This window comes from Petaurus breviceps, unplaced genomic scaffold (assembly GCF_028583685.1).
Source record: "Petaurus breviceps papuanus isolate PSGF00001 unplaced genomic scaffold, PetGlider_PUasm1.0 90897, whole genome shotgun sequence".
Classification (NCBI taxonomy): domain Eukaryota; kingdom Metazoa; phylum Chordata; class Mammalia; order Diprotodontia; family Petauridae; genus Petaurus; species Petaurus breviceps.
Genome location: NW_027187374.1, coordinates 13,535,477 through 13,558,800, shown reverse-complemented (window position 1 = coordinate 13,558,800; position 23,324 = coordinate 13,535,477). Strand labels below are relative to the sequence as shown.

The 23,324-nt window shown below is 37.7% G+C and overlaps 1 protein-coding gene across 11 annotated transcripts in view; it reads left to right on the top strand.

The window, feature by feature from the left end:
- Positions 1-46: 46 nt before the first annotated feature.
- TTC3 (tetratricopeptide repeat domain 3) overlaps positions 47-23,324 on the top strand; it is a 189,011-nt gene continuing 165,733 nt past the window's right edge. For 9 of the 11 annotated variants that reach the window (XM_069075029.1, XM_069075031.1, XM_069075032.1 and 6 more), the window contains exons 1-7: positions 47-209; positions 2,483-2,568; positions 7,447-7,492; positions 7,831-7,981; positions 9,295-9,379; positions 15,259-15,312; positions 18,655-18,775. In XM_069075029.1, coding sequence (XP_068931130.1) covers positions 2,494-2,568; positions 7,447-7,492; positions 7,831-7,981; positions 9,295-9,379; positions 15,259-15,312; positions 18,655-18,775 — 532 coding nt within the window. In that variant the 5' untranslated portion in view covers positions 47-209; positions 2,483-2,493. Of the gene's footprint in view, positions 210-2,481; positions 2,569-7,446; positions 7,493-7,830; positions 7,982-9,294; positions 9,380-15,258; positions 15,313-18,654; positions 18,776-23,324 lie in introns of those variants that run through there. The other 2 variants (XM_069075036.1, XM_069075037.1) reach the window with 2 other exon arrangements.

Below are 23,324 nucleotides of genomic sequence, written 5' to 3'. Positions count from 1 at the left end.
GAGGAAGGGGGGGGGGAAGGAAGAGCGGGCGGCGGGGCGGGGCCAGGCGCGCCTGCGCGCGGCTCACGTGATTCCCGAGCTCCTTCCTCCCCCGGCGTCTCTCCCTCCCCTGCTCTGGGTTTCAGTGACGTGGTGGTGACGGTTGCCTCCGGACTGTAGCCGTGCTTCTGAATCTGGACGCGAATTAAAGCTCGCCCGTGGCGGGTCCGGTGAGTGTGTGTGTGTGTGTGTCTTTGTATCTATGTGTGGCTGTGTGTGTACATATGCGCGTCCCAGTGCGCCTCTCGCCTCTGCCTCCTTGTGGCCTTCCCGCCGCGAGTGTTGTCTCACTTGTGTTTTCTGCACACACAAGGTGCCCCTCCTGCCTGCACGTATGTGCCCTGTGTGTCTTTCCCTTTGCCCCCTCCCTCGTCCCCCCTCCTGCATGTCTTTGTGTGTGGCATTTGTGTCCTTTCTACCTGCCTTTTCCCTCACCCTGCCCCCCCCCCCGGCCCCCCCCCCCCCCGCCATGTGCAAATGCAAATGTTGCTCAGCCACTTGTTATGGTGGGAGAGGCCGTGGTGCTCCGGCCAGTCTGTCTGCCGGACTAAAGATGCCTGACAGGAAATAAAGCCTCCTTCCAGGCAGGGCTTCCATTTCCATCTCCTTTTCTCTCCTTCCCAATCTGCCTCAGCTTATTTTGAACGATTTTCCCCTTCCCCTGGGTGGATTTTAAAAAGGAGGCTGAGTTGGGAGAATTGGCTGGTTGTATATAATAATATATAAATATGAGTTGGGAAGTCTGATGGATATGATGAAAATGGGATAGAGGGCTAAGGATACAAATTAGGGACCTATTCATTTAACTTGTGATCAGAAACTTGTGCTTTTAAAAGCATGTCAGTGTTCGAAACTGGGAAGTTAGAAGAAGTATAAGCTCCTTGAGGGTGGGAACTGTTGGGGTTTTCTTTTATTTTTATCCCTTGGGGCTTAGTGTTCTTGGCTTTTATTCTTTGAGAGAGCTCAATGGAGAGGGTTCAAATCTTGCTACTATTACACACTACATACATAGGCATGAACAAGTCCTTGTGTGCAAGCTTTTATTTTTAATGTTTACATTTCTGTTTATACCTGTGTACTCTCTTCTGGGTTTACCTCTTCAATGTCTCTTCAGAGATCTTATTTCTTCATAGTGTTTAGTGTCTTCTGTTTACTTAGTGCAGCCTTAGATCTTGATTTGGGATTTTGTATCTGGGCCAGGTTTCATCCCCTCCTACATTCTTGAATTGGGCAGTCAGGCTTCTTAATCTTTACTTGATCTGTTACTATTTTAAAAAATACATTGCTATTGCTATCTTTTGTTTTTACTGTCACCTTGATTACTCTGTATTCCTCCCACTTCCTCCTCCAGAGAGCCATTTTGTTATAACTGTACTTAAGAAAAAAAGAGAGGAGGAAAAGAAAGTGCAGTAAAACTGATTAACACCCACAAAAAGTTAACCCTATATGCAATATTTCACACCTGTGGACTTCTACAAAGGAGTAGAGGGAGTTTTCTTTTGATTTGTTTTTTATAATTTACAGATGTAAATTAAGGGGAAACATGGGCACAGAGAGGTTCCGTGACTTAAGCTCATATAAGTAATAAGAAAGGCAGGATTTAAATCCAGGTTCCCTAACTTCATGCCTTATCCATGCACCACAAAACATAATGTGAAAGTTGTTTTTTATAATTTCTCATCATTGAGTTTCACTTGTTTTATTGTTGTTGATCTTTTCATTTATGTTGTTGTAGTCATTATGTATGTTGTTTTCCTTGCTCTGCTTACTTCTTTTTGCACCAATTCATGAGTCATAGCATGCTTCTTTGTATTTTCACTTTCATCTTTTCTTACAATAAAATATTATTCCTTTACAATCATGTAATTGACATGAATTGAGCCTTTCTTTCTGTCTTTTACTTTGTTGGGGTATATGCCTAGTAGTGAAATCCCTGTATTAAAAGGATATCAACATTTTTTTTTATCACTTCAAATAATTTCAAATAGCTTTCTAGAATGGTTGTATCAGTTCAAAGCTCCACCAACAATGCTTTTTAGTGTTTATGACTTTCTGTAATCCCTCCAACGTTGGCTATTCCTGTCTTTTGTCATCTTTACCAATTTGCTGAGTATTAAGATAAAGTTTATTTTGATTTGCATTTCTTTTAGTAGTAATTATAGTCTGGTACTCTTGTGATCTTAACTGGAGTATGGATGGGAAATCTGGGTTCCTGTACAACTTCTCATATTTCTATTTAACTGGTAGTCCAGAGCTAAGAATTGAGCCTGGTCTTCCACCTCCAGAGCCAGGGTTTTTTCCCACTATACTCCCCTCCACCCAGTTCAGAAATTCTGTAAAAGTCTCTACTATTGTTTTGATTTTGACAAAGATAAGATTCACTTTCAGAATTTGTATTCAGCTTACTAATTTGGAATTTGTATTTGTTTTTGCTGGCCTTTAGGATCATGCACAATGGAGAATTCCATTTCTGAGGCAGATTTAATTGGCAGCAGTTATGTTCGCATTACTAAACTTTGCTGTGAACAGGTGAGCATTTTTTTTAAATAAAATGCATTTAAAGTTGATATTCAAAGCTAATGTGAGTGAATGAATGATTTTTAATGCCATCTGTGCTTTTGAAGAGAAAGCTGAAAAAGGGAAGGTGCTGCTCACAAGAAAAAAATAGCAATGAGAGATAATGTGAAGTGAAGAGAATGAGGGTAATAATAATAGGTAGAATTTATATAGTCCTTTAAGGTTTGCAAAGCACTTTACCTATATTATTTCATTTGATCCTCATAACAACCTTTTGAGGTAGTTACTGTTATTATTACCATTTTATAGATAAGGAAATTGAGGCTGAGAGAAGTTAAACTTGTCCAAGGTCACAAGACTATTAAATGTGTATGGTGAGATTGGACTCCTGATTCATATTTCAACATTTTGTCTACTCTACCTCATTATTGGTGAGGGTATATGTTGAGGATAGAAATTAAAAGTAACTTTATGTAGAAGAGAAATTACTTATATAGCAAATTATTTTAAGAAATTAAATTTTTCCTTATATCTGCCCGTTATTAAAATCATTGGCCCTCTTCGATTAGAAGAGATTAAATGGTAGAAGTAAGAAAATTCCTAATAAGAAAAAAGTGAGAGGAAGAAAGAATCTTGTCCTACTTAGCTGCTTTTCCTGATCCTCCTCAGCTGTTAGTGGGGCACATCCTCCACAAACTTTATTTTCTGTATATTTACACATACATATTGTCTCCCTGGATAGAATTGTAAGTTACTTGATGACAGAGATTATGTCATTTTTACCTTTGATTCTGGTGCCAACCATGCCACATCGTAAGCCTTTAATAAATTCTTGTTGATTGATTGGTACTTCAGTTTTATTCATAATATTCATTGGTAGCTATATTAAATGATTCCAATAATTTCTTCTTGTGTACTTGCTGGTGGATTGCTGGTGTTGCTGGTGAATTCATATTGCTATTGCAGAAACATAAGAACTCCCAGAGGTTCTTATTTTACACTCTTCATTATGAAATTTGAATCTCTGAAGGTTTACTTCAGTACTTATGGGATCTGTGATTTTTTTTCTCCTTGTGGTTGGATACTTAATTTTCTAGTTCATATTGCCGCTGTGATTTATCTTGGATGATCTCCAAAAGGTGATTTTTTTAGCTAAAAACCTAGTATTAGGTTTCTCCAAACTTAGGCCAGATCTCAGACTACAGATGTCTTTTGGTTGGTAGGAAGCCAGAGTTTGTGTTGTGTTAGCCTTACCTTTGAAAACCCTTATCACTTCTATGCCACAGTGAAACTTCAGAGTAGGAGTTCAGTAGAAGAGCAATGACTATAAAATAGATCATTGTCTAAAAAAAAAAATTATGGATTCCAGTGAAGATCAATGCTTGACCTTCTCTAATAAAAATCCAAAATTCTCATCAGACCCCCAAATAATTTTTAAAATCCAGTAAGAAACTATAGTGATTCTTCCATCCACACAAAAATTCAGTCAGAAGCCCAAGGGCAATAAGAATGGGAGACACCATCTAAGCCAAAAAATCAACAACATGCTAGTAGCTTCCCAGAATAACCAGAGCCTGGCCACAGACACATGTAGCCTGCATGACTCTTGGTCTAGAAGCAGGGAGAGCAGTTCAGTCGTCCAAGAAAGTCCCAAGGTGGGCTCCAAGATCTACAACATTCTGTTCTGAGGAGCAGTAGAGGGCCCTAAAGGTCCAGTGTCTGAACATCAAAGATCTAGGATCAAGGGGGACAGCTCTAGTTTTGAAAAGAAGATGTCAAACAGTAGCCCAAGGGAACAAAGATAAGAACAAGAAGGGTCAACAAGCCTATCCAAGAGTGCAGCAGGTGAGAACCCTGGTCCTGGCACTGAGGCCTAAGTTAGGAACTAAAACCAGAGTGATAACACAAAGAAGCTAATATAAAACTAATATTTAAAAAATTATTGTAGTTCTAGAGATGCCCAAAATTCTGACTTACAACCATGAATAATTTAGCTGGCAAAACTTAGCATAATCCTACAGGGGGAAAAATGGAACTTCAGTGGACTAGATGAGAGGTTGGCAAACTTTTTCTATAAAGTGTCAGATAGTAAATATTTTTTATTTTGTTGGTCAGTAGGCAAAATTGAGAGTATTCTGTAGGTACTTATATACTGAGAAAACAAATTTATAAAAAAATTTAATTGATGAAATTCAAAATATGTGTGTACTGTTTGTTTTGTAATACAGATCAACTAGTAGAAAGAGTGGAATTCTTTTCTAGGGGATATAACATTTCACATAATTGGAATTCAAAGTTATTATTCCCTGTCATCAGAATTGATTGCAAATGTTTGTTATTGCTGATCTGTAATAATATTTCATGTATTTCATCTTTGAAAATGTCTTTTTACTCAGATACCGCCAAATACTGATATCAGGCTATGAGCATATAATATTTCACATATATTGTCTCTTGGAAGACATATAATTCTATTAGATTCTTGATACTTGCCTTTTAGTAAGTCATTACGTTTCAGATTAATCACGTCCAATTGAAGGTTGGTAAAAAGTTCTTCAGTTGCACATTTAAATGGACATATGGAACTTTCTTTTGTACTTGTTTAAGGTTCCCCCCCAAAAATGCTTCTGGAACTGTAGTTTGAACTCAGGAAATATATTCACTGCAAATTTGCATGGGAATGGAGATCTTGTCTATTTAATTTTTGACAGCATGGGAAGTGTATGAAGTAACTTAACATTATTTGAGATTTAAACAACATTGTTATTAAATTGACTTGATTATAAGTTTTATATGTGAGCACCCTTTTACCTTGAAATTTTAGGTTGAATTAATTAAGAAATATTATCAACTCTGCAGCAAAAATTAATTTCCAAAGCCATTCAGTGTTTGATAATAGTGGTTGAGGGTGGTTCTTCTTGTTCAGAAAAAATTCAATCTCAGCCCTAAACTCAAAAAATTATCATAAAATATTTTTATTTTTTCTTGTTTTGACATAATAGGTATACAGTGGTAATGAAAAATGTTGTGGTGCAATAGAGGTGACACTTGAAACAACGTCAAATTATAGCTGCATCACAACAGTGTGTTGTGAGCTGAGTCCCAGAGAGAAGCAATGAGAGTGCCATATAGGATCTCTGTTCCAACTACTCAACTCTGGTGTTGTACTTCAGTAGCATTCATAGATAATCTGTAGTTAAATGAACATGTTTGTGTTATAGTAAAACTATAGCATTTATATTTAAAAATGTAAAAACCTATTCTTAGCTCACTAGGCATACAAAAAGGTTTTGGCCCATGGGCTGTAATTTGCTGGTTCCTTGACTTGGTTCCAAGCATTTCTGATGAAAAAAACAGCTGAGTAGGTACTTTGAAATATAAACTTATGTCCAGAGAAACCTAGAAAGTAAATTTATTTGAGCAGTTGCAAGGGGCTGTATGATGACATAGTACTAACATATTGATGGGAGAAGATACAAGTGTCCTTTTTTTATAGCCTTAGTTTCTACATAAGGTACTAAGGGAGGGAATAAAATAAGAAAACAGATCCTAGAAGTGGATTTGCTCTGAAAGAGAAGAAAAGTGAGAGTAAAAGACAAGATAATACCTGGGAAGAAGACAATACCTGGAAAAAAAATAAAGCAAAGAATTAGAATCTGATGGGGTACCCAGCAATTGGGGAATGGCTGAACAAATTGTGGGACATGAATGTAATGAAATATTATTGTACCATAAGACATAGTTAAAGAGACAGTTACCAAGGTAGCATGGGTAGCATGAACTGAACTAGAAGGGTTTATACAATGACAACAATATTGTACTTAAAAATAATTTTGAAAGACTTAAAAACTGATTAACCAGCCATATCTCTAGAAGACCTATGGTGAAGCATTTGTGCAGAAAGACATATTTTTGGGCATGACCACCATGTAAATTTATTTTGCTTGGTTTTGTTTATTTATCATGAGTTTTTTTTCTCCTCTTGATTTTTAATTGGGGACATGGGGGTGGTGTGGAGAGAAGACTAGCAATAGTGATGTCAAAAGAATGGTCATTGAAATATTTTTAAATGCATAGTAGAGAACAGAAAGAAGTTAAAAAGTAAGCACAGGCAAGGACAGTTTTGAAAGTAATGTGAGGTTGGGGCGGCCAGGTGGCTCAGTGAGTTAAGAGCACCTGCCCCAGTGTTGGGATGACCTGGGGATTGAATTCAGGCTCAGACACTTAGCACCCCCCCAGAAACACCTGGCTGTGTAACCTTGAGCAAGTTACTTAACCCCAATTGCTTAAAAAAAAAAAAAGAAGAAAGTAATGTGAGGAATTTGCCATATGTCATATACTTATTTTCTACATATTGTAGAATAACAAATGTATGAAATAAAGCTTCATGGCTTTGTAATAGAATTACCTTTCTGTTCTGTGTACATGACAATCCCTATTTTTTGGTGTTTTAAGTTCAGAATAAAAAATTTCAAAATAATACTATGAAATTTTGAAAATAGGACAAGAAGTGTACTCTGTTGTCCATAGCTAACTTCATTGCATTTTTATTTCCCAGAAAACATGATGTGATAGATTAAAGATTAGGATATATATGTGATCAGAATAGAGACAGAAATGGATTTGAGTTTTAACTCATTTACAAGAGAGGTCATAGTTGCATTTTTGACCAAAAGTGGATAATTGAAAATTGTAGAAAGGAGCATGATAGCCACTGGAAAAGAACTTGGTGACTGGTAGATTTAAAGAAGTGGCCTTACCCAGAAGTTTATAGATTAAAACATAGCACATGCTACTTTATTTTGTGTAGCTAATTTGTAGTTTACCAATCCAGTTGAATATGCTACTAGGTTTTTACCAAAGAGTAACAAAACGTGTTTTGTTTTTTAGGGTGGTGCATATCCTCCAAAATTTTCACAAGTGAAGGCAAATCTAGGTAAGTAATTTAGCACTTGCACCTTTATTTTCTTTTTACTGATTGTATAAGAAGAGAATTAATAAAATCTATCCATATTCATGTGTGGTATCATTCTTCTTTAAAAATTTACTCCTGTAATTATTTTGAATTTAAAATTTCAAGTTATTTTTAAAATAACTTGCCAAATAATCTCAAACAACAATTAGTACTTCTAGCATATGTGTACAATAATAGAGATAGTTTCACTTTCATTTCCTGTCATTTTCTAGTCTGTGCTTTCTGTTCTTATTACCTATGTTTTTTTTTCCTACTCAAAAGGCCTAGCAATATTAATTTAATTTTTTTTTTAAATAAAGAACTGGATATCTGCAAAATCTGGTGTAGTAAGCCACTTCATGTCCTTCGAGATTACTGTGATGTCATTAAAATATACATCTTCTGGCCACTTCTTTTTCAACGTGAACAGAATCCTGTAGTATCTCAGTTACATCCTTGTATAGACATCAGGTAAACGACTCTTGTTATTTATATAGTTTTGTTGCTTTATTTGACTTTTGAGAGAATGTTATTTTTTTCCTGAAAACTGAATCCTAAAAGTAGAATAAAAGCTTGGAATAATGTGGTTCATTTCCTTATTTCCAGTCCTAACCGTACAAGGTACAGTTAGATATCTGCTACATTTAAATAGCTAAATAAATTTAAGCATTTATATTTAAACATATTAAAATATATATTTAAATATCTAAATAAAATTAAGGACAGAGATTATGTAACCCATTCCTATATTGCTTAGTTATCTTCACAGTCTTGTATTTATTCTTTTATGATTAAAATCCTTATTGTGGGGCAGCTAGTGGTGCAGTGAATAGAGCACCAGCCCTGGAGTCAGAAGGACTTGAATTCAAATCCAGCCTCAGACACTCAACACAAAACTAGCTGTGTGACCTTGGGGGCAAGTCACTTAACCCCAATTGCCCTATCTTCCCCCCTCCAAAAAAAAAGCAAAAAAAAATCCTTATTGTACCTTAATCCCATTTTTTTATCCTCTCTAACAACTATTTAACGTTCTATTTTTCTTAATCCTTCACATACTTGAATGCAGTGCTAATTTATTCAGTTCCACCTCCTTTAGCTGTTCTATTCTTTTAATCATTTTTCTCATCCTCATCTAGTCTTGACAGTTTGTTCACATATTTCTTAAAATAAGATTACATTCATAACTAATAAAAACATCACCAATGCCAAGTATGGTAAAAGGATTGCATTTGGACTCAGGGATGGGGAACCTGCGACCTCAAGGCCACATGTGGCCCTCTAGGTCTTCAGGTACAGCCATTTGACTGAATCCAAACTTCACAGAACAAATCCCTTTAATAAAAGGATTTTTTTCAGTAAAATTTGAACTCAGTCAAAAGACCACACCCAAGAACCTATAAGGCCACATGTGGCCTTGAGGCCACAGGTTCAACACCCATGCTTATTTCATATCATTCTTCTACTTTAGTCGTTAGCTTTAAGGTTGATTTCTAACCTATAGTTCCAAATATTTGAAACTTAAAACAATTCCTGAGTTGCGAAAAAATAAGCTTGAGGTTTATTATTATAAATAATCATCAGTACTGTGTGAATGTAGAGGAGAGTATAATCCTTTGCTCAGTTATGAGGATCAAATGACATAAAGTCTGTGAATCACTTGTAAACCTTAAAATGTCATATAAATGTCAGCTAGTATTACATACAGTTGAATTTTAATACTAATGTTCAGAATTAGGCAATATACAAGTTTACCCATTTCTAAAACAATTTTTTTCTTTAAATAGCTCTAGTACTTGTGAATTAAGTTTGAAGAGACTGCAGCATATTGAATTGCTTGAAGATATCGTGGATTTGGCAAAGAAAGTTGTGGTAAGTGGCACTTTGGGGGTCCACTGCAAGGATAGGACTAGGTCTTCACAGCTTAGTATGTCTCTGACAGTCACATCAGTCTCCTTTTCTGGATTTTTAACTAGGTTGTGACTCCTAATCATCATTGTCCCACAGAACTCTGATATAGGCCCTGTTTCCTTCTTTCATACTATTTTGCTTAGTGGTCTCATCAGCTCCTATGAGTTCAAGTATCATCTATGGAAGTGATTCTCAGATATACTTATCCAGGTTATGACTTATCTGCTGACCTCCAGTCTTACCTCTCTATCTGTTAGACATCTCAAACTGGATGTCACATGCATATCTTGAACTTCTTATCTTTCCTCCCTTGTTCCAAAACTTCCCTCTTACTATTGAGAGCAATAATGATGTCCCAGTCTTCCAGGCTTACAACCTAGGTCATCCTTGACCATCTCTCACCTCCTGCCATGGCACAATCTATTACAAAGTCCCATTGATTTTCCCTTTGCAATATTTCTTGGCTATATCTCCTTTTCTTCTCTGATGTAGCTTCCACCCTGGTTCAGGCCTTCACCATTTCATGCCAGGACTGTTTCATTTAGCTTTCTTTTTGGTCTTCCTGTCTCAGGTTTCTCCTCCCTTTAATCCAAGACTGGGGAACCTTTGGCCTCAAGGCCATATGTGGCCCTCTGGATCTTCCAGTTCGACCCTGTGACTAAATCCAAACTTCACAGGATGAAAGGCCACACTTGAAGACCTAGAGGGCCACATGTGGCCTCGAGTTTGCAGGTTCCCCACCTCTCCTCTAGTTCATTCTCTACTCAGCTGTCAAATTCACCTTCTTAAAGCACAAGTCTAACAATGTTACCTGTTTTACTCAGTAAACTCCAGTGGCTCCCTAATAGCTGCAAGATGAAATAAAATATCATCAGTTTAGCTTTTAAAATCCTTTATGACTTGGCCCCTTTATATCTTTCATTCTTCTTAACACGACTCTTCTATATATAATATTCAGTGACATTGACCTCTCTGCTCCCATGCCTTTTCACTGGCTTATCCCCAGTGGCTTCCTGGAATGGTCTCCCTTCTGTTTCTCTGCTCTTCTCTGATTTCTCTGGATTCTTCAAGTCTCAGTTCAAATCCCACCTTCCTCACATGGATTTTCCCAGTCCCCTCTCAATTCTAATGTCTTCCCTATGGGATTACCTCCTATGTATAGTGTGTATATTTTGTCTGTATATAGTTATTTGCATGTAGTCTTTCCTGTTTGAATGTTAGCTAGTTCTCTGAGAGCAGGGACTAGGTTTTTACCTTTGTATTTCCAGGGTTTCACAGAGTAGCTGAGACACGGTAGCCACTTGATAAATGCTTAGTGTCTCATTGCTACTTCCAGCCCAAGTTAGCATTGAGTGAGTAAGAGTGAGCTAAACAGATGGTAGTAGTAACTCAGATTTGGGGTTTGTTAAGGTGTAGTGGGATAAGGGAACAAGAGATCTAAGAATAAAGGACAGTGCAGAGCAGAGCCTGTTCAACAAGATGTTCAGATTGGGAAGAGAGGAAAGTGGAACCAGAGCTGGGGTGGTATTTAAACCACACCTGGGAAGGTATTTAAGATTGCCAGGATTAGTGGTCATAGAAAAGACAAAGGTTAGTGTTATGTTATAGTATTAAGATTAGCTTGGCAAAGCAAGAGACAAAAATGATAAAATATTTTGGAATAAATCTTTTAAAATTTAAGTTAATTTGTCATTTTAAATAGACAAAGAAATTTTACAGTTTTTGAACATGAACCAGCCCCATCTGTAGCTGAGATCGAGTGGAGGAGTAGGTCATAGAGCTGAATAAATTGAGAAGTTAGGGGCAGTTGGAGTATTAGAGGCAAAATCCACATCAACATGTATATTGAAGTAGGATGAGGGCAAGAGTTAAACACCAAACTCAGAGAGAGTAGAGAGAATGTTCTGAGGTTTGATAGATAGTAACTACTCAAACCTGTTATTAAGTGATAAATTTGGGTTGAATGAACTTTAGAGGAGAAAGCTTCCTGAGACATTTGGTAGAGGGAGACTTAGGACATGACAACAGAGAGCACAGAATATTTTGATTCTTGCACCAGAACTAGTGAGTTGGGTAGGTGTCCAAGAAAGAGCATAGGTACTGAAAAGGATAACCAAGGATGCAGTGTTATTGGAGGGAACTAACTTGTGTCTGTGTGTGTGTGTGTGTGTGTGTGTGTGTGTGCTTTTTTTTTTTGGAGGGGGGATGGCAGGGCAACTGGAGTTAAGTAACTTGCTCAAGGTCACATGGCTAGTAAGTGTTAAGTGTTAAGCGGCTCTTCATCTTAGCTGCCCCAGGAACTAACTCTTAATGAGCACCAGAAAATGGAAGGAGCAAGAGAGGAAGAGGTCTAAAATGAAAATAAATTTGTTAATTATGGAGTGGGAATTCCAGAAGTCTTAGTGGATGGTTTGGACCAATGTGGACTGTCAGTGTGAGGGTGTGGGTGGGGTGTATTTGTGAGTTGTGGCTATTGGTGTGATTGTGATTGAGGGTGGGAGGAAGGGGCAGGGTTGAGAGGAATGGAAATTAGGAGACCCAGCTGTTAGGATTGAGCTTTGGCAGTTCAATATCACTGGGGTTGGGAGTAAACTAATCCCTAGGATTAGCTAAACCTTAGGAATTGAGTCCATCCAGAGTATTAATGAGTGGAAAAGGGTCCTTTGATGAAGTCTAGGGATTAAAAGGTTCAGTCCCCCTTGGGCCCAGGCCCTTAAGGTGTCAGTATAGCCCTTAACTACCCAGGTTGTGTAAGGGTGTTTTTTGGACCCACCTCACCCACCTATGCCTAAGCAGGAGCTATTATGTCTTAAAGCCTGCCTTTGAAGGAATGGTGAGCAAAGTGAAAGCCTAGCCAGGAGTCAGGAGGTGATATTTCCTGACCCTGCCTCTCATTCTCAGCATGCAGGAGCAGGGAATATCTTACTTTGAAAGATAATTTTGAGTAAGATAAATTGGCTTGCGCTACTCATACTCATAACCCTCAGTAGATCCTACTCTGTCAGTCTTACCTTTCTCCTCCCCTTCTCAGCTAAGTATGAACAAGTCATCTACATTTGTTACTCCCCCATCCCTTTTTCTCTTTTTAGTAAACCCTCTACAGTGTGTCTTCCAACCTTAGCACCTACCTTAAAGTTTTTTGCAAAAGGCACCCAGAATCTTTTAACTGCTTTATCTGACTGCCTTTTCTCAGTCCTTACCTCTTGACCTTTCTTCAGCATTTGAAGTCCTTTTGAGAAGGAATTATTTCATTCATTGTATTCATATCCTCAATATCTAATATAGTGCCTGGCACAGAGTAAGTGAATTGATTGACCACCCTTTCCTTTTGGACATTCTTTTCTCAGTTTTCATGGCACTGCTGTCTTGACTTTCCTCCTACCACTTGTCTGCTTTTCTGTTCTCCTTCTCTTTTGTTGGATCATCATTTCTAATACCACTACCCCAATCTGTAGCTGTACCTCAAGGTTCGGTCCTGGATTCTCCCTTCTTTCCAGTGGTAACCTCATATCCTCATGTGTAAATTTAATGATCATTTCTGTGCTGATAATTCCTAGGTCTGTATTTTCAATTCAATGCCATGTCATCAGCTGCCTTTGGACATTTAAAATTGAATGTCCTAGAGACATCTAAAATTTAACATGTCTTAGATTCAGTACAAAACTCATTATCTTTTTCCTCAAATTCTCACCTATACCAAATGTATTATTAAGGGTACTACCATCCTTCCAGTCCGTCAGGTTTATAACCTCAATATTATCCTTAACTTCTCACTCATCTTCACTCTGTATATCCATTTAGCTGTCAAATCTTGCTGTTTCTGCTTCTATAATATATCTTGCATCCATCTCCTTAACTTCTCTCACAGCTACCTGGCTGGCCTAGTTTAGGTTCTCATCATCTCCCACCTGGGCTATTATTACAATAGCTTCCTAATTAGTTTTCTTGGCCCAAGTATTTTCCTTCTCCAATACATCCTTCAAACAACTGCCAAACTAATTTTCATTTCATAACATAAGGGGTTGGATTAAGTTTTGCTTAAGGTCTCTTTCAACTCCAAAATTCTGTGATTATATTGTTATGAAAAGTGTATTTAAGTTTGAAATAAAAACATTTCACAAAAAAAGAGTATTTGGATATGTTTAATAATTTGCTGACCATTGACCTCTCAGTAATACCCAATGTTGTATCACAGACCAAGAAGATATTTGAAGAGGTCATCAAGTCCAGCCCCTTTCCTTCAGGATTATAAAAGTTTGCATAAAATTATATTTCTGTCATCCTGAGAATTAGTGATGTCATGTGATTGTAAGCTTATTGTTTGAGGTGTTTGGGAGAGAAACTAGAGAATTGAGAACCAAAGAGTATAAAATAGTATTGCCCATAGTCTCTTCCATAAACATCTATGACATAGAGGTGTTTCTGAATCTGTTCCCAAAAATTTTAGCATGATATCTGAAAAAAAATCTCCATTTCTACCTCAGACTAGTTTGTTTATAAACATCATATAGACCAGAAGTTGTATAGACCAGAGGTCTGATTGTGGTCTGAAGTCGATTATAATGTAATTGAGAAATGTTTAAGAAAGTAAATTACAAAATACATAAAGTTAATTTGTGGTTTTCCGTTTGACCTGTGTTTGTACTTTGTTCTCGAAGAGGACCATGACATCAGGGAGATAATGACATGACTTGCAGTTGACTTTGATTTGAGTGAGGGAGGGCTGTGCAAGGTCACTAGCATCACTTTCTCCTCCAGAGCCATCCTTTACAGATGAGGATACTGAGGCAAACAGGGTGAAGTGACTTACCCAGGGTCCTATACCCACTACATGTCTGAAATCAGATTTCAACAAGTTTGATGCCACATGTTATAGATTCATGTAAATAAAGCCCACACAGTTCAGTGGTACACTGGACAGAGTGCTGCACCAGAAGTCAGGAAGACTCATGTTCCTGAGTTCAGATCTGGACTCAGACACTTTACTAGTTTTGTGACCCTGGGGAAGTCATTTAACCCTGTTTGCCTCAGTTTTCTCATTTGTCAAATGAGCTGGAGAAGGAAATAGCAAACCACACCAGTATCTTTGCCAAAAAAAATCAACTCAAATGAGGTCATGATTGAACCAACTGAAGAATAACAACAGTTAAAGCTTTAGATAGAATTTCAATTTTTGTCTTAAATATAGGAAGGCTCCATGATATCATTCCTCGTAATACCTTCTTCTGATAATCCTTTACAATATTTTATTTTATTTCTTTTTTTTTTCTGCCTTTTGGAGGGCAATTGGGGTTAAAGTAACTTGCCCAAGGTTACACGGCTAGTTTGTGTGTGTGTGTGTGTGTGTGTGTGTGTGTGTGTGTGTGTGTGTGTGTTGGTGTTAAGTGTCTGAGGCTGGAACCGAACTCGGGTCCTCCTGACTCCGGGGCTGGCGCTTTACTCACTGCACCACCTAGCTGCCCCCCCCTTTACAATATTTTAGATCAGCCAGGGTATTATTAAGAAAAATCCAGAAGGTGGTAACTTTGAGGGAATAGTTTTTAAGGAAATGCAAAAGGGATTAAGGAAAAGTACTCATTTAAAAAGTACTTTTTTGTTATAAATGATTGATTTTTTTTTATTAAAACCTTTAAAATAAATTCTGAATTGTAATTTTGTGGTTTCTTGGGTATGAAGGTATTTTGCATGATTTACTAATTATACTATTTATCAAAGACTTTGTGAGATTACTAGCTTAATTCAAAATGCCAAAGGTTTGGGGGGTTTTTCTTTAGAAAATAAAAATAAAATTTAAACGGAAAAATTTCCACTTATGATTCTAATTTCTTTTAATTTTGCAGGATGATCAGTTCTTTATCGGTGGTATATTGAGAATTGGTTATAAGATAGAAAATGTAAGTGTTAAACATTACATCATTTACTTGCCTCTTTCTGTATTATAGTACTATTCCTTCCATGGATTGTGGTTTATTAACAAGATCACTCTCCCCATTTCAGGAAATTTTTAATATAATAAGGGAAATGAAGCTTTGGATAGGCCCCTTCACCTTTAGTAGTATGATGCTGTTTGCAACAATTCTTTTTCCATCAAGTAAAGTATATGTATGTTGTGAAGTTTGTTTTTTCAGTAACATTAAGCAGATAAAAAGAGTAGTTTTTATTTGCCATAAAGTCTGAGAATTTAGTTGATTTTTTTAATGTCTAATAAGTCAACATGTAATAAAATTTTCGAGCAGCTAAGAAATCTTTAATTCTGGCAAATGATGAAATAGAAAGGCAAAGGAGCAAAAATATTTATTGAATATACTTATAGTGGTTGGCTTGTTCTTTCATGGAAAACAAATCCTTACATCTTTCACTGATAATATTTTCAGATACTTAAAAGACCCACTTGTATTGCATAGAGAAGTATCAAAATTTCTTCTGGTTTATAGTTTCTTGTTTCCCAGCATTCTTTTCCCCTCAAATGTTGACCCATCTTAGAAGTACTGGTGTTTGAACTCATTTCCTTTCTTCTGGTATATCGAGGGCAGTGGACAGAGTGCTGGACCCCTGAGCCTGGAGAGCCTGATACTGCACCACTGTGGACAGATTCTTTAACCTTTTGGTGCTTTAGTTTCTTCACCTGTAAAATGAGAATAATGGCTATGATGTTTGTCCTATAGGATTGTTGTAAGGTTCAAATGTTGTAAAGTACTTTTTCAAACTTTAAAACCACAGAATCAGTGTGTTGCCACCTTGGTGAAAGTGACTGTGCCCCTTCTTCCCCTATTTCCCCACCTACTTTACCCAACTTGAATTTATTGTAGTCTTACCTGATATCCAACTCTGAACTTTCCCAACTTGGCTGTCAGGAATAACTCAGAATTCCTTGCCACTGAGGAGTTAATTATTTTGTTGAATGTCGTAATTCATTTGATCTGTCTGCATTCATTTAGAGAGTAAGGACCAAAGGGGGAAAAAATGACAGTTCTTTTTTATAACTTAACACCATAGTAATAACAATTGACTTTTTAATTTAATTGATGCCTTTTGTCATTTCTACCCCAGTAGTTTTCCAATATAACCTTCTCCTCCAAAACCCTTAGAGAGGGCTTATTAAAAAAAAATGCAGTTAAGTAAAAACTAGCATTACAGCACCCTCATCTGTCAGAATATATATTCAGCATCCATAGTGTCATTTTCTTTTCCACTTTCTTTTCTTTCTTCCCCAAGAAAAGAAGTATATTTCATCATTTCTCCTCTAAAATCAATATTGATTGATTGCTGAATTTAGCTCTCCAGTATTTCTATTATATTATTGTAGCCATTGTATCTATTCTTTTCCTTATTTTGTTTTCTTTATATCAATTCCTGAAAACCTTATATTTCTTTGAAGTCCCAGTATTACATTGCATTCACATACCATACTTTATTCACTTTCTGATTGATGGGCACCCACTTTTTCCAATTTCTCTTCCAGTTTTTACCATGAAAAGTACAAAAAAAAGCTAACGGGTAGCTTTTCAGGCTTGCAGAATACTTAACTGTCTTGTCCTATCCAAACAAGCCTCACAACAACTCTGTTACCATAAGTATTATTGCCACACTTTTACAGAGGAGTCTTGTTAAGAGGCGAAGTGACTTGTTCATTGTCCCAAGGCTAGTAAGGGGCAGGGTTTAAATCTAAACATTCCTCATTTCAAGTCCAGTGCACATTCTGTTAAAATATTCTAACATTTTCTTATATAATATTCTAAAATGTAGATATTTACATATGTTTATAATAATTTTAGTAGTAATTATACTTCCCTTCTTACCTCATCCTCCAGCCTTGTGTTTTAAGTACAGGAAACTTGTACAGAACTCCTGGAGTTATTTCTACTATTATAGAATCATATTTTAAAGCTGGAAAGGCCCTTTTATAAGGTCAATTCTTTCAGCCTTTTCCCCCTCCTCATTTTACTGATAGGGAAACTGATAACCCCAGTGGCCAAGTCATACAGGTAATAAGGCTCTCCACTGGCCTTTGAATCTATTCTGACTCAAAACCCATTATTCTTCCTGCTATATTACAGTGCTTCTCAAAGTAATAATCATTTATGTCTCTAGACTATGTAAACTTTAGCAAAGTCAGTCATACTGAATTTGTTTATCTAGCTATTTCTCTCTTTGTTCCTAATTCTCTGACTGGCATTTTCTGTTGACTAGAAGAAACTGAGTTCTATCGCTAGTAGTTATTTTTTTTTTTAAACAATTAGGGTTAAGTAACTTGCTCAAGGTTACATGGCCAGTTATTTTTGTGTGGGTGTTAAGTATGTGAGCCCAGAACCGATTCCAGGTCTCCCTACTCTGGGGCTGGCACTCTTAGTCACTGCGCCACCTGGCCACCCCTATCATTAGTAGTTATTGAACTATAAAATACATGATATTTCTAATATAGTCCATTCAAACTCCTAGATTCTGGATTGGTCCTTAGTCTGGAAGCAGTGCATCATATTCTCCATTACTTTGTACCAAGACCATTCTCCCTCTTTCCATCACCATTAGCCCTTCTGTTTTCCTTTTGCTATTGCAAGAAAATTTGAAACTCAAAAGATTTCCATGACCAGGCCAGTCACATAGTAGCCTAGTCATTAAACCAATCCAGATATCAGACCAGAAATGCCAGGTTTTGTCATTATTTCTCTTGGAATGAGCCATCTTGAATTTTAATGGACTATGATGAAGGTCTATCATCTCTCTATTCATGCAGTACTTATGGCTGGGCTTCGCAGCTCCTGATGTCATGTGTGTCTGTGCTGACATGCTAAATAACTTTTATTTTTATGGCCTTTGTGTCAAAGAACAAATACCCTAAAATGAAAACATATGGTTCAGTTCATTGGTGAGCTACTTAATAAACACTGGTTGAATGGAAGGTAAAGTGCTACATAGGAAAACATTAAAATGTCTTTCTTCATCCTAGTTACCCTAGTTACTGGTGCCTGCCTTCCCCTCTAAAGTTATTTTCTTTCTGCTTTGTTTTGCATATACCTATGTGCAGATTCATGCTTGTTGTCTGTAATGACTATCTCCCCTATTAGATTATAACATCCTTGAGGGCTGACAAGTTTTCCCTTTTTTATTTTTTTGTTCCCCTAGCACTTAGCACAGTGCTTGGTACAAAGTAAGTATTTAATAAATGCTTAAGGATTAATTGTTTCTTCAGATATTGGAGAAATTTATTTTAAAAATTTTCCCTATATTTGTAACAGAAAATCTTGGCAATTGAGGAGGCTTTCAACTGGGTGAAATACACAGGGGAGTTCAGAGTTCTGCGTAAATTGGAAAGGGCTGAAAATTGTTGGCCCATGCTAAGTATTTTCTTTACTGAATGTAAGTATGCATATTTCAAACTGTTACTTTTAGCTTTTTAAAATAGTGTTGGGGGGGTGGGATGTTTATGTCTATGTTTTAGTTCTTTTTCAGTACTCATTCATTACTCATACCTTACAAATTTTTGGTGATTTCTTTTTTCTCAGTTTATGAGAGTGACTGTATGTGACTGCAATTTTTATTTTTAATTGATGTCTTCCTGTATTTATTATTCTATACTTTATTTAATTTTTATGTAATTTTTTCTAATTCTACCAAATGAATTTCGTTTAAAAAAAAGGCAGAAACTAGAGTTGATAAGTTTTCTTGTACACAGGAACAAAGGAAACAGAAAACAAGTCAGAGTAACTTTCATGAGCCAGAAAATGTTTCTGTGAAGAACCTGGTATTTTCATATATGATGCAACTGCTCTCTGTATATCTAGACATGTGATGGAGCCAGCTTTAACTGGCTTATGACAATCAGTTGTTAAATTTTCAGTGAACATTCATACCTCAGAGATTAGCAAATGCCACATCTTGGTTTGTTTGTTTTGTTGATTGTCTAGACTTGGGAAGATAATGGAGAAAATGTTAATAATTCTGATTAAGCTTAAAAACCATAAACCCCTCCCTCCAAAGTGGTAGTTATGAAATATCTACTAGCACATCACTGGGCATACATATCCTATATAAAATTGTGTCTTTTACCATTGTTTTGTAGTGCTATTAATAGAATATAATTCAACCACACTATAATGGTGTAAAGTCCTGTGGTATCATTGTTTGTTCAATTACCCATTTATAACATTATTCCTATGCAATTAGCTGCCTCTCTTATGTTGTCCTTGGCTAAGCCTGGCTCATTCCAGTCTGGAGATTCAGGCTTCGGATTGGAACCAAATGAGACTAAGTATTTCATAATGGGACCGAATTTAAATAAAATTTAACAGAAAGAAATATCTTCAATAATAGCATGGAAAAGATATTTCACAAAGATACAGCATTGGTTCAGTTGGGCATAGCTACCCTTGCCAGCACATTTGTCATACTGGTGGTCGGTCATAAGGGCATGTTGACTAGCATGGCTTTGGGAAATTCGTCAAGTTTCCAGAGCACCTACTGCTGACAAGGTGGGTTTTGACTACTGGGAAGCTACATCAATCCTTAAAGCATTTAGGAGACTCTTGAACCTATTTAATCTCAAGGATGGTTTCACTCCTTTTTAGGGAAAACTAGTTATGTAGAAGAGACCTAGTCTTCTTAGGCCATGAATAGTGTATTTCTAGCTGAGCAATAGAACCTGTTGCCTTGAGTGCTAACCATATTAGTAGTAGATTCTGCATCTACCATATCCCATCCCTCAGTGGAAAGGTTGTAAAAAATTTTCTAGGGGACCTTATACCGCTTAGATAACCTAGTTAGTCGCCAATCCTGGCAAGTCCTATCTTCAAAGATGGAGAAAAGCATGGTGAAAGTAATACTGGAGAAGGAAAGAAAACGGCCCCTGAAGGAACCAAGACCAGAAATCCCATGCTTTGCTTCTGCCCTTCAGAAATACTTTTTCTTGAATCTTAACAATTAGGTCCATGGTAAAGTTGATGCCAGGGGCAGTTCACAGTGGAGCATCCTATGTAAATTGGAGATGAAGATCAGGAGCAGCACCTGGAACATCAAGGCCACAGTGTAGATGATGACATTTGTGGCACAGTCATTATCATGTTGTCCCCTTCCAACAATTCTACTTCTTAGTTTCCATGATTTCCCTGGTAAGGAAGTGTCTGAACCTTCCTTATAAGAAGGAGACCTGCCAATTGAAAGGACCTAAGTCATTTGATTAAGCTATATAGAGTCCTCTGAGGAGGTAGGCACCTTGAGACCCAAGTGACTGAACAGGAAATGGAATAAGGAAGGGCTGGAGAGAGTCCAGAATTATGTCTAAAAGCAGTCTGTCCTCATAAGTTTTCCTGAAGACTGGATTGAAGAAACTGTTGGACAGAAGAGCTCTCCTTCCTCCTAGGATGGTACAAATTCATCTTGGATACAGCTTCTCAGTTGAGATACCTATCCCTGGGAGTCATGTTGATGAACTAGTTGTCTCATGAGTCCAGTACAGCATTCAACAATTTCGAATGCTTGAGAATGATAGAGGAAATGGAAAACCCAATGGATGTGATGGCAACAGATCTAACCTTGAACCTCCTTTGCAGTGAAAAGGGCTTAGAAGGAAACATATGTTCCATAAGAACTCTGATGGTTGCTTTGGTGGTACACTTGACTAGCACCGTAGTGCCATATTCTGAGTAGGTATCAGTTGCAATAAGGATAAACCTCTTGCCCTGAGATGGAGGAAAAGGGTCAGTGTAATCAATTTGCTAATTGGAGGCAGATTGAGAATTAGATGGGATCATGCCATACCGATCTTTTAGAAGTAGTAGCATGGGATATTACAAATAATACTCTTAAGGCAGAATTAACTATCTCATCTTCAGGGAGATCACATAGACCTGTGTCCACTGCAATATGACAACGTCCCACTATCCTGATTGGGATATTCCCCAACTTCTGTCATTCTAGCGAGCCTGTAAGCCTGGTTGGTCAGGTCAGCAAATAATATATGTCTGTGGTATTAGCTACATGCAAGGGGATGGATCTGCAGAATTCTTCCATTGGTCCTGATCCCAAAGAGGAAAAGCTTTTGATCATCCAGTTACTTGTGGCCCCAGACCACCTGGCATGGCCACTACCCAGGAGTCAGGGATGATGATTTTAATCTTCTTAGTCATACACCTTGTAGCTCAACCTGGAAGATCTGCCAGGAGCCCCGTCTCTCAGAAATTTTCCTCTTACTGGATTGATGATAGCTAAGATCCAGTTGCACATACCTTTTTTAATATTGGACAAAACTAGCAATGAAACAGACAAATTTGCACTCCTCAAGAGCTGAGTCCCTATGAATTAGGGGTAGGAGTGGGACTGTTGGGTCTTAGAGCTGGGATATAACCTCTATTACATCTAGAATTATCTGGATTTTCTTCATCTGCTTTATTCCCCAAAATTCCAGCTTGAGCTGGGCCCTGGATTTTGTACAAGGAAAGATGATGGCTCATACAACCAAGGGCTTCTTGATTCTGGCCTCATTTAATTTGGCCAGTTTTGTCATTAGTGTATTGGTGAACTTCATTGCCCTCAGTAAATAGAGCCTTAGCAGAGTGGGGCAGTAGCAAGGAGAGAGTTCAGGTGGCTCTGAGGAAAGGTGGTGATGGAATACTGATAATTTTTCCAGGTGAAGGTGTACTGCTCCTGGCTAGTTTCAGCCATGGGAAGAGTACAAAAAGGCATCAGCTAGGTTATTACCCACCTATCACTCACAGGGGCCCTGTTCACCACATTGATAAGGACAGGAATGTACATGGTTATTAGCATTGACAATTTTGTTCAACTTCCTGTATTCCACTGTAAGCTACCAGGTGCTCTTTCCTCACCGGGCACTTAGAAAAAGTACTCTGACCTGACTTTCCTCCCTCCCTGGATGCACAGGATTTCCATTTGGCTTTGAGGTGGTCATAAACTACTGTGTAAATACCTGTTTCCAATAGGATGGGATTCATATAGCTTTCTTCAACTGCCTGATAATCTGACCACTCCCCTCTGGATTCTGTTTTCCCTCCATGGTCTTCCCAGGGAATCCTTCAAGCCCTATGTCAGTCTGAAATCCAGTCTTTATTCTAGGGCACACTCCATTGCTTTATATAGCCTTTCCCAAGATAAGACCTTCCTCCCTCTACTGCCTATAGCCTTCTCTTCAAACTACCTTCATCTGCTTCTGCCTGCTGTGATGGGCCTCTTAGACTTCAACAAGTCATAGCATCACGACTTGCCTAGAGTCTGAGGGAGGCCTTTCCTTGAACAATCACCTATCTTCTTCAGATATTCCATAGATAATTTTCCTGGACTCATTCTTCAGTGATTAGTTTACTCCCATCCTGCCATATTCACCATACCAGGAGTTCTGAATCCCAGGTTACCAATGTACAAACTTCATTCCCCATTTCCAGCTGTCCACTTCCTTCTTATTCCCACCCCCCTCAAACAGTTTTCCTCTCCAAATCTGTCCTGCTGTGCTCTGTGGAAGCCTGCTAAATTAACAAACTTGCTTTCATATTAAACTTTTTCTTTTTCACTCCCTCCATCTTCTGACACTCACTGAGACCTGGCTCCCTTCTGATGATACTGCATCCCTGGCCACCTCCCTTTCTAGTACTGGTTGCTTTTTTTTTTCTACATCCCTTGCTTCACTGGTTGAGGTAGGGGCCTTAGAATTCTCCTTGCTTCCCAGTTGTTATCTCTAGATCTTCCTCCAGTGAATATTACTCAGCTAATTCCTTCTCCTTTGAGGTCCATGCCATTTAAATTTGGTTACCCATTTAGATCCTGATGGCTGTTGTCTATCAACCCCCAGTGCATTCTCCTTTCATCAGTGAAGGATGAAGTAGCGCAAAGTCTACCACAAGTCTTGCCCTCATACTGTAAGGATACTTATATACTGATACTCCCTCATGCTAATTTC